Here is an 11,371-nt window from a genome sequence, read left to right on the forward strand (position 1 = left end):
GGCAGGGTTCTGGTTTCATGTTCTTGGTTCACCAGGGGTGTGCAAATTCGGTCCAGGTTATGGTTTTGGTTAACGGTTTGATATGTTTTCGAAAAGTCTGTTCTCTCGGTTGAACAAGAGGCATCAAACTTTATTAAAGGGGGACTACTCGCTCTCACAGTTAGAACCCCTATTAGGTCGTAAACCCACATGATTCGCTGATCTTTCTCGAACCCAACTTAGAACCCTTAGGTAGTGTTTGGTATGCACAAATGGGAGACGAAATGGACCAATGTGAGGGAATGAAGAAAAAATGATGTTTGGTTGGTCGGACAGAAATCACATGTTACCTTGCCTCTAATTCAATCCAACCACCTACTTGTTTTTTTTCTTCCCCCTCCCCCTCTCTCCCTATATCACCTTCACCGTTGTTCACCCACTACCACCTACCCACCCACCACATGCCTCTGCTTGCCACCACCACACTCCCATCCACCGTCGCCAATCAAGTTGTTGAAATATTAACTTTTTAATATTTATTTAATCTTAAATATGATGACGGGCTAAAACGCTTAATCACTATACAATCCAGATATGATCAAATAAGTTAAACAAGTTAGCTAAACATGACCTAATTCTCCAATGTAATTGTTCTTCTACCTCGGCGTGCATAGTTCTTTTCCGTTCCCTCCGTTTCTAGCATCTTGCTAGGGTTGGTTTTTTTATTTTTTATTTATTGCTAGGTACACAACCTGCTGCTGGTAGTCAGTAAAAAAATAAATTATTCAATTCCCGGGTACAACAAAGTAACATGATAAAAAAAACACTTGTTTGTTCGATCGGTAAAACTAGTAGACGCGAATTCGTAAGTTACATTTCTTTCAATTAGAAAGTAAATGGTTGGTAAAAGTTAGAGCGTTGTGGTGGCATATTCAGCCAGTAGGGAAGAGATCGGTACTGTACCGGTACCGATATCGAAAGTACCGATACCGCATTTGAAGAAAAATAGGAACCGAATACCGTACCGAATACATCGGTTCGGTACCGGTACAGTATCAGTATTGGTACCGGTATCTCGGTAATTTACCGCTTAGATACCGGTTTAGCATTTTTTTAGCATTTAACTAGTCCAAAATGGCTTCTGTTTTTTTAGTTGCAAAAAAAAAATGGTTTTTAGTTAATTCTATGTTGAAAATAACTTCAAATTATTATATATCGTTTATTATCATTAACATACACAACTATTTAAACCTACTATGATATAATGGAAATCACAAAGTGAAAAGTTTTTTTTTTCATAAAATACTTACAAAATCATAACATTGTTTCTTGGTCTGCACAAAAGCAATATTTCATATCAAAAGGCACATTAAAAAATAAAAACTATTACTTCAAGTAAATAATGGTGTTAAGTAATTCATCGTTTCATACCACTAACTTCAGATTGTTCTTTGTGGAGATGGTGTTTGGAAATTTTGAATAAAGATAATGGTTTGATCAGTAGGTTTTCAAGAAAAAAAAAAAATTGAATTGATATATAAAACTTCTTACGAATGCAATATAGATCGCTTAAAATTCGCACAAAAAAGGTAAACATAATCAGTGATATCCTTAAAAGTTTAAATAGGATCCTCTAAAAAAAATCTTGATTTATCTTATATAAATTCGGTACCAATATCAATTTTTACCGCAAAGTACCGATACCGATATCGAATTTAAGAAAAAGGAATGCCGAAACTGGTACCGCTTACGATCGGTCGGTACGGTATTAGTACGGTACCGGTACGGTTTCGGTATTCTGGAAAAAAAAGCTCATCCCTATCTGCCAGTATCATTTATTAGAACCGTAGCTCTGTGCGTGCTTGCTTACTACGTCGTCTTGTTCTTGTTGGTGTTGGCTGCATCAACAAAATTGAATGGCGGATCGATTGACTCGTATCGCCATCCTGAAAGAAGACCGTTGCAAGCCCAAGAAGTGCCGTCAGGAATGCAAGAAGAGCTGTTAAAACTGGTATTGTATTAGTATTAATTAAGTAGTAGTCTAGGATGGATGGCTTACTACCAATCTATCTTATCTTCTTGTTTACTGTTAGATTTAGATAGATAGAAGAAGCAGGCGTAATCAGTAGTTTTAAGGCTCAAAGGGCTTGTGGCCTAGGTAAAGAGGTTGATGGACAAAGCTGTTAGATCTAGGAGTAGGCATAAACAACAAGACATGCAGTTTTAGAATCATCAACTAGCATTGATGGCATGGCATGGCATGTAGCTCCTTTACACCCATACATTTTTAACACCAATGCTTCTTTTTTATTACCTTCGCTTACTTATAACTAATGCTTCATTATTTCTTTCCAGAATCCTCCAGACTGGCAAGAAATTTTAACCTACTTCAGAGGATCCGAGTTGCAAAACTACTTTACTCGTATTCTAGAAGATAATCTGAAGGTACATACATTTTACGCACATGTAGTTTTTAGTAACTTTTTTTTTCCCTGTGAAAATAGGCGATTATAAAGCCACAATATGTTGATCATATTCCAAAAGCGGTTCAAGGGAATGTTGGACAAGTACTTGAACAAAAAGACGAGAGAGATGTGAAAGCAGAGCTTTGTGTGGATCTTGAGCTGAATCAGGTTATTGACCGTAATGTTGGAGATTTATCTGGTGGAGAGCTTCAAAGGTTTGCGATTGCTGTTGTCGCCATACAGAATGCTGAGATTTATATGTTTGATGAGCCTTCGAGTTATCTTGATGTCAAACAAAGGCTTAAAGCTGCTCAAGTTATCAGATCTTTGCTTAGACCGAACAGGTTATTGTACTGTTTATGTTTTTGCAATTTTTAAGTTTGGCCTATATTTGTAGGTGGCAAGATGACTGGTAGGGCTGTCAAAAAGCTAGTGGCTTTCTCTTGAACATTGCTTGAAAAAAGCTTGGCTCAAAAAATGCTCGTTTGTAAACGAGTTGAACTGAGCCAGATCGACTTGTAAATGGGCCAATCCCGAGCCAGGGATGGCTCGGCTTGTGGCTCGCTTGATAACTGGCTTTTTGGCTGGCTCACTTGATTGGCTCGTTTAAATTAAACCCCAAATTTTAGTATCTATTAATAATAAATAACATATTAAAATATTGAAAAATAACGAAAGCAAGACAAAGTCATTTTGAATCTATCTCTTGACCTTTATAAATTGATAAAAAAACAAAAGTAAAACAAATAATGGTATAAATTCTCTAGTTTATAGTTTTGGTATTATGTGTATGTTTAAATATATATATATTTTTGTTTCTTTATATATCAACATGTGTAAAAGTTAAATAAAAAATAAAATAAACCTGCCGGATTATCGAGTCACGAGCGAGCTTGAGCTTTTTACGAGTCGAGTTCGAATTTTTAGCTCGCTAAAATAAACAAACTAAGCCGAGTAGGGTCGTTTAAGTATGAGCTCGAGCTTGAGCCCGAGCTCAACCTAGTTAGGCTCGGCTTGGCTTGTTTACGGTTCTAATGATGGGTGATAGCAATTCAAAAACGGGCTCCAGTTGATAATGCGGGGCATTTTTGGTATGGCTGTTATCAGGTTTGCCTGACAACCAAACACTTTCTTTTGGTTTGCTTTAATGTTATTTATAAATAATTAGTGTGTAATTACGATCACAGAAACAATATGTTTACAATGGTAATCTGGTTCTTTGAATGAAAGTCATATAGGATGTAGGCATTAGAAATAGACTTTGGGTGACTTAAACCGGTATGACCTGTTATTAGGCTTGTAAACGAACTGAATGTACACGCACGAAGGGTTTTCGTGTTTGTTTGTTTGCCTTCAACCGAACAACGATCAAACACAAGCAATTAAATGATCTGCGCTTTTTTTCTTAATTTTCATTCGTTAACAGTATAAAGGAACGGTTCATGAACATAAACACGCAAGCATAATTGGACATAGATGCATGAACATAAGCTAAAACCAGTTAAAAGTAATCTGAAGAACAATGTGTTGGGCCTAAAAAGCTATTAAAACTAGACAAAGTTGTAATGGGCCAAAAAATTCAAATGAAAACGAACATAAATGAATGCGAAGAATGAACGAATGAGACGTGTTCCTGCCAAACAGTTAATGAACTGTTCACTGAACGTTCGCTATGTTTACAAGCCTACCTGTTATCCTTTTAGCCAGAGTTTTTGATTTGACTAATTCGACTTGTTTGAGATAGAACCCAATGGATTCGGTCACAAGTGTTGTTTCCCTTATTTTGGATTTAAAGATGCTTAATATACTAATAATACAATTTCATTTATGACATTTGAATTTCCAGCTATGTGATTGTCGTGGAGCATGATTTAAGTGTGCTTGATTACCTATCAGACTTCATTTGCTGCCTTTATGGGAAGCCTGGTGCATATGGTGTTGTGACACTGCCCTTTTCTGTTAGAGAAGGAATTAATATCTTTTTGGAAGGGTACGTGCCCACAGAGAATCTTCGTTTTCGTGACGAATCTCTCACGTTTAAGGTAAAACTCTCATGTTTTATCATTATCATCATTAATTCAGCAACAATATTTATTAATATGTTTATAATCTCTATGGGAAAAAAGGTAGCTGAGACACCACAGGAGAGTGCTGAAGAAATTGAAACGTATGCACGTTATAGATACCCAACAATGTCTAAAACGCAAGGTGGTTTTAAACTTAAAGTGGTTGAGGGTGAATTCACAGACTCTCAGATTATAGTAATGCTTGGTGAAAATGGAACTGGGAAGACAACCTTTATTCGTATGCTGGTGAGATATTTTTGAGAATTGATATTCGTTTATATTGAGTTTTTAAAGTGTGTTTATTTTGAATTTTGTAGGCTGGTATATTGAAGCCTGACACCATAGAAGGCAATGAGACAGAGATACCTGAGTTTAATGTTTCTTACAAACCTCAAAAGATCAGTCCCAAGTTTGCTAATTCAGTCAGACATTTGTTACATCAAAAGATTCGTGACTCGTATATGCACCCTCAATTTGTTTCTGATGTCATGAAGCCTCTTCAAATTGAGCAGTTAATGGATCAAGAAGTTGTTAATCTTTCTGGTGGTGAGTTGCAAAGAGTTGCGTTGTGCTTGTGTCTTGGAAAGGTAATTAATTTTCTTGTTTATTAATTATTTTCTGAAAAACTATTATTTTGATTTCTGATTATTTGTGCTTTATTTCCAGCCTGCTGATATATACCTGATAGATGAACCAAGTGCATACCTTGATTCTGAGCAGCGTATTGTGGCTTCAAAAGTTATAAAGAGATTTATACTACATGCTAAAAAGACTGCATTTGTGGTTGAACATGATTTCATAATGGCAACTTATTTAGCAGATCGGGTGATTGTTTATGAAGGGACACCGTCTGTTGATTGTGTTGCAAATGCACCTCAATCTTTATTAATGGGAATGAATCTCTTCTTATCAGTAAGTCTTACTAACTGCTTTTTCGCATTTGTCTTGTTTCTTGCTATTTTTTATTGTTTTCATCGTTTCATCTGTTAAGAGATAAATATAATCTGTATTAACAATTTATATTGATCTCATCTTTTCTGGATGTTCATTCTTATGTTATTTTGAAAATATATAGTGGGTGAACCCAGTTTGAGACTTTGAGTTTTTCTAAAATGGCCCGTTTCAACACAAGCCTATTTTGACCTGTTAGTCATGTATATTAGTCAAGCTGCTTGTGAGCTACTTGAGATCGGCTCGCTAAAACCCTAAATTGATCTGAGTTTAAATGGGCCCGAGCCTAATAAATAAACATTATTGTTTATAAAATGTTTATTTATTATGTTGAATATTTATCTACATAATAATTAATTTTAAATAAATAATGATAAAATAACTAAACAATGCATATTAGCTTATATTTAAAAACTATTAGTTAAAATATCAAAATATCAAAAATGTATATAATTTAATTAATAAGTAATAAACGAGCCGAGCTCAAGCTTGAAGAACCACTCATGAACTGAGCTCGGGGTTTGTACGTATAGCTTGAAATGAGCCAAGCTTGAGCTCCGTCTCATACGCTAAAAGAGCTGAGCTCTAGTTCGGCTGGGCTTGTTTACACCCCTAGCTAGGCCTACTCTTTATTCACTTCTCAAGTCTCTTGAAACTGTTGTGGTGCAGCATCTGACAATTACATTCAGGCGGGACCCAACCAATTATCGACCAAGGATTAACAAGCTTAATTCTACAAAGGACAGGGAGCAGAAACTTGCTGGATCTTACTATTACTTGGATGACTAAATAATGGGTTCCTGTTTTTTATGCTACCCCACATGACTTTTGGGGTATGGTGTATGAGCAGAGTTACTCTGTTCTAGATGCTTTCGGTTAATCCGCCATCAAGACCAGCATGTTCTGCCCCAATCAGTGTTTGGTACTTATTATATGTTTGAAATGCTTGTACTTTTTCTTTTTTCTTTTTCTCATTTGGAGGCGGTATCCCTTGTTTCTAGTTGTTATTTCCGGCTCATGATTACTGACCATACGAGCGTAATGATGTTGAGTAGGCGTGTGTTTGTGATGTTTTTCATGATATGACATGAATTAAAGATTAAGATTTTGATTGCGTTTACAATGGTTTCACTTTGTTGCTTGAAGCTGGACTGGCCTAAAAAGCCTCGAGCCGGATAGGTTAACTGGTCACGAGAACTTCCAGCGTTTGTCCTGCTTTTGGAGAGAACATGTCTAGAATTAAGACGTTTCGATAAAAGCATAATCTATGATCATGGAGTGCTTTTTGGTGGTCCAAACCATTTTTCCTTTTCATGTTCCGGCTAAAGGTCCCCGCTTATTATACGAGTTAGACACGGCAACCCAAAGCCTATTTTCATGTTGAATGACTGGATCTGTGTCATGTCAACTTAAAAAACAATGATGAAGTCGGTAATAAAATAGTTTGATTGAGAATTTTTGTATCTAAACCTAGAGGTGCACAAAACAACTGGGTGTAGACCCGATCCGGCGGTTCTTACCCGGAACCGGACCCGACTCTACCCTACCTGCCGGTATGGACCGGGTCTTGGGTTTCCTTCTGAAAGTGAAACCGGAACCAGAACCAACCCGGACCCGGTGGAACCGGTTCCGCCAATACCCGGTTAAAACCCGGCTGTACCCGAAACCTGAAAAAAACCCGATGGAACCGGTCAAAACCCGGTCAAATACCCGACTATATCCGGAACCGGTTCCTACCCGGACCCGATTTTGACTTTTGTTGACTATTCCCGGTTCCGGTTCCGGTTCCTACCCGGTTCCGGTTCCGGTTCCTGAGAATACCCGGTTTGTGCACCTCTTAAACCTGAGAAAAAAAAGAAAAAATTATCAAAATCAATTTTATTGAAATTGATGGTGATTTGAAATTATTTTTTGTTCAAAGATATATCCAAAAATATAACCATAGCAACGTTCTATCTGTATATAATCTTTTGTATGACTACATATAGACAAGAAACTGAAAATAAGTTCTCTCATTTCACTTGTGCATGCACCGCTCGGCTCTTATTGATCATCAAGTAACACGACGCAAGTGTTGAAGTCATGGCTGTAAGGACAAGTATTCCCGAGCCAACATATACACTGTTCTTCACAAGGTAACACACGCCGTCTACCCACCCTTCTCCAACCGCCTGCCTTCGGTTCATGCTTGTTGCTGTTCCGGTTAATATCATCATAATAAAAAAACTAGCCCTGAGAATTGAATAAGATACATTTTAGAAATTTCTTTTTAAAAATTACCAATATTAATGTTTGATACACACAAAATTCATAGTTTTGTTTCTACTTTTATCAAAATAATATTCTCTACAACTAAAAGGGGTAATTAGGGAATTAGAATCAAATGATTAGTAACTTTATGATCACTAATCTCCTCAACTAGCAAATATTCTACGATATTAATATTAAAATATTCCACGATAATAAGAGTATCATATTTACGAAATTAATACTTAAAATCAATGGTTTACTGTATAGTTTTTTTTTTATATTATATGCATTTTGATACAAGTTATACTAAAATGTGTATTTTCCAACATAAAGCCTCTAAAAAAAAATAAATTATTGTATCTTTCTTTATGTAAACTCAGTTTTAGATAAATGTCTATAATATTAAAAGTAAGGATCACATACAAATATAACCGATCATAGTCGAACCAAACTATTCAATTTTCTTAACAACAAATGAGACATAAGTATTTACTGACGAACTATGACGTATGCTCGCTTAAGTCCGTGAACAAAATTCAAAACAATTTAATCGATATCTCAATTGTTAAAAGTAGAAAGCTGTCATTTTTTTTTAGAATTTGTATGTAATGTGCATGAAATTAATACATTTGAATTTACTTAAATTTATAATGGAAAATTCAATAAAACATTGTACTCACCACGAAAGAAGCAAAAGAATACATGCAACAGAAGTCCTTGAAGACTTGAAATCAATTGATCGCCTACACGATATAAAGAATCCGGTCCCTAGGATTTGGGCAATAGAAGAACACACCGAAGCTGTAATCCCATAACCAAATGCCTGGCTTTGTGGCAAATAGCATAGCTCGCCATCAACTCGTAGCTCCTTCTTCTGCAAAACTCCTAATTAAGTTGAAAACCGATCGACTAAAAATAATTAATTAGCATGTGGATGTGAAGTATACATGAATGACATGAACATACCTTTGATTTCTTTAGCTCACACATGATGCATAAAACAAAAGATGCAACGGAAAGGGAGATGATGAAGGTGGTGGCCAAAAGGTGAAGAATTTTTGTTTTGGTTTTGTGTTGTTTTTCCATATGTATTTTAGGTGTTTGGTTATATGGTTTTAGTTTAAAGTTGAAAAGAAAGAGAGCTTGGAGGTTACTCAAAGGGAAAAGGAAGGGAAAAGTGGTTAGTTAAAATGATTCCATCATTGCTTTAGTTGGGACTTGGGGGGTTGGGGGCAGGAAGCAGGGGGCTGTTGCTTGGAAGGAAGGTAAGTATACCTTCCCTGGTTGAATGTTTTTCAACCTTCGAATATGGTCAATGATTGAGCTGGTCAATATATATAAAAGAAACAAGAGACAAATGTGTAGTTGTTTCATCGTGGGTTGACTAGGAGAGGAGAAGTGACTGACTTGTTTATATCAATTTTCATAATTTGCATCTTTCTGATCTTATTATTATAATGGGATTTTTATATATATCCGTTTTTTAAGCCTTTTAATTATATATTTCTTTAATGTTAAAACCTTAATTACATATTTCTCCTTTTAACATGCAATTACCCTTATCAATTTACTAAACCTAAAACCAAAAGTTGTTCCAATCGTCCCATTCACACTCTACAGAAACAAAGAACGAACTTCTGCTACTATTCATGCCGGCATCTGACATCCGGCACCGGACCTCCAGTGTCTATCCTTCGGTGTCGGCCTCCTAACCTCAGGTAAGTTCACTTTCTAGTATATTATAAAACCTAACTTTTACATGTTATAATCTAAGAATCTTTTGAAACTCGAGATGCTCCGTTTGTTGATTTTCCATATAGAAGGGGAACTTGAATGCATTGCTCATTAAATGGATAGTACGATGTGTTATCCAGTTCTTCCTAGTGTCAAAAGTATGCTGTAGTGGCATGTTTTATCCATTGCTTCCTAGGAACTTTGAATGTCTTGTTATAAAAGGGTAACATGTTGAAGTAGCTTTTAAGGTAAATATATCACTCTTTGGCCATTCACCGTAAAAGTATGTTGCACCTTATATTTCCAGCATCAAATTAGTAAACAAATAGTGCACTTATAACATACTATGTTTAAGATACTTTTATTTTTCTTAAGAAATATATAATAAACATTTATTTAGGTTTATTCACATTAGTTTGTTATGAAAAACGAAAACATGGATTTTATGGGAGACCAATCATTTACACCAACATTGGAGAATATAGATCAATCACCAACAATAGAGAATGCAAGTGTCCAAGTATTTTCTAAGTACACAACAAAACTAAAATATGGGGCTACATTCAATTAGCTAGGAACTTATCTAAAAAACGCTATTGTTTTGGATCTCAAAAATGCATTTACATTGACACGTGCATATACGACTTTCATAATTTGATGGAAGTGGTTGCCACTCATTATCCTTCTGACAGAGAGCTCATTTTCTCACTTTATAACATTGATAAATATGCTAGTGTGCAATCATATATTAAGGTTGATTCTCATGATAAAATTCAACTAATGCTTAGTATGTATGAGGTGGAAAAAGAGTTAACCGTTTATGTGATGACGGATAATAATGTTAAGATATGTTCGATGCAACAAAGGTAATTGTATGCTTGGTAAACTTTTAATATCTTGTAAAATTAGTCTTTATTAGGGTTGTACATCGTTTGCAGGGGTCAGGATGGAGAACACAGTGAAGAACGTGGTGAAGAACATGATGAGGAAGAATTCGAGTATTCATTAAGTAATAACAGTTACTATTGAGAAGTTTAAATTAGCTAATGCTTTAGAAGTTGCTTCAATGCCTACAAAGGATCAATGTGTGCATATAGACATCGAGGAGAAGATACAGCCATCTACAATTAAACGTCCACCTGAAAGACCAAGAAATAATATGATCAAACCACACGACGAGACTAAAAAGAGAAAAATATACACGTTGTGGTAAGTATGGACACCGTGCAAAGACATGCAAATATGCAGAAAATCAAGATCAACACTCATCAAGTAAAACAAAACGAGGAAAACGTGCATAATTTTCTCATGTCTTGTATTTTTTTTTGTGTTTTATAATGTTGGTTTGACCATTTTGGAATATTGGTTTGATCATTTTGAAATATTTGGAAGCAACCGTTGGGATAATGTAAACATGTTACTTCTTTTTTAGTTTTCTTTTCTTAATCTAGTGCATACATATTGCTTTATATTATGACAGAAATACAAATTTTGTCCTTTAAACATGTCTGATTTACGGATCCACGCCTTTAAAAAGTTTACTTTCAGGCGCTGTCCTTTATATGATATCTTTCCTCGATTTTCGTCCTTTACACTAACGAACGTTAAGTTTTTCCGTTAAATCATCTCATGTGCACTGCACATGAGGGTATTTTAGTCTTTTTACCAATACTCATATTTATGATTAAAAATAAATTAGAAAATATTAAAAACTATTATTTTATATAAAAACTATATAATGTTGGTTTGACCATTTTGGAATATTGGTTTGATCATTTTGAAATATTTGGAAGCAACCGTTGGGATAATGTAAACATGTTACTTCTTTTTTAGTTTTCTTTTCTTAATCTAGTGCATACATATTGCTTTATATTATGACAGAAATACAAATTTTGTCCTTTAAACATGTCTGATTTACGGATCCAC

The 11,371-nt window shown here is 35.3% G+C and overlaps 2 protein-coding genes across 2 annotated transcripts; one reads left to right on the forward strand and one right to left on the reverse strand.

Annotated features, from left to right (window-relative positions):
- Positions 1–2,547: 2,547 nt before the first annotated feature.
- Positions 2,548–6,414, forward strand: LOC143635364 (ABC transporter E family member 2-like). The gene is made up of 6 exons (XM_077103217.1): positions 2,548–2,788; positions 4,291–4,486; positions 4,571–4,756; positions 4,828–5,097; positions 5,177–5,422; positions 6,131–6,414. The coding sequence occupies exons 1-6, from the start codon at positions 2,703–2,705 to the stop codon at positions 6,248–6,250; spliced, it is 1,104 nt and encodes a 367-aa protein (XP_076959332.1). The 5' UTR covers positions 2,548–2,702; the 3' UTR covers positions 6,251–6,414.
- A 449-nt stretch (positions 6,415–6,863) lies between these two features.
- On the reverse strand, positions 6,864–8,797 carry LOC143635360 (protein MODIFYING WALL LIGNIN-1-like). The gene is made up of 4 exons (XM_077103215.1): positions 8,678–8,797; positions 8,392–8,585; positions 7,296–7,693; positions 6,864–6,925 (listed from the first exon to the last, which is right to left on the reverse strand). The coding sequence occupies exons 1-3, from the start codon at positions 8,795–8,797 to the stop codon at positions 7,474–7,476; spliced, it is 534 nt and encodes a 177-aa protein (XP_076959330.1). The 3' UTR covers positions 6,864–6,925; positions 7,296–7,473.
- Between the last annotated feature and the right edge of the window lie 2,574 nt (positions 8,798–11,371).

Source organism: Bidens hawaiensis, unplaced genomic scaffold (assembly GCF_021521415.1).
Source record: "Bidens hawaiensis isolate Kalapana, Puna unplaced genomic scaffold, B.hawaiensis_p1.1 tig00007455_1, whole genome shotgun sequence".
Taxonomy (NCBI): Eukaryota; Viridiplantae; Streptophyta; class Magnoliopsida; order Asterales; family Asteraceae; genus Bidens; species Bidens hawaiensis.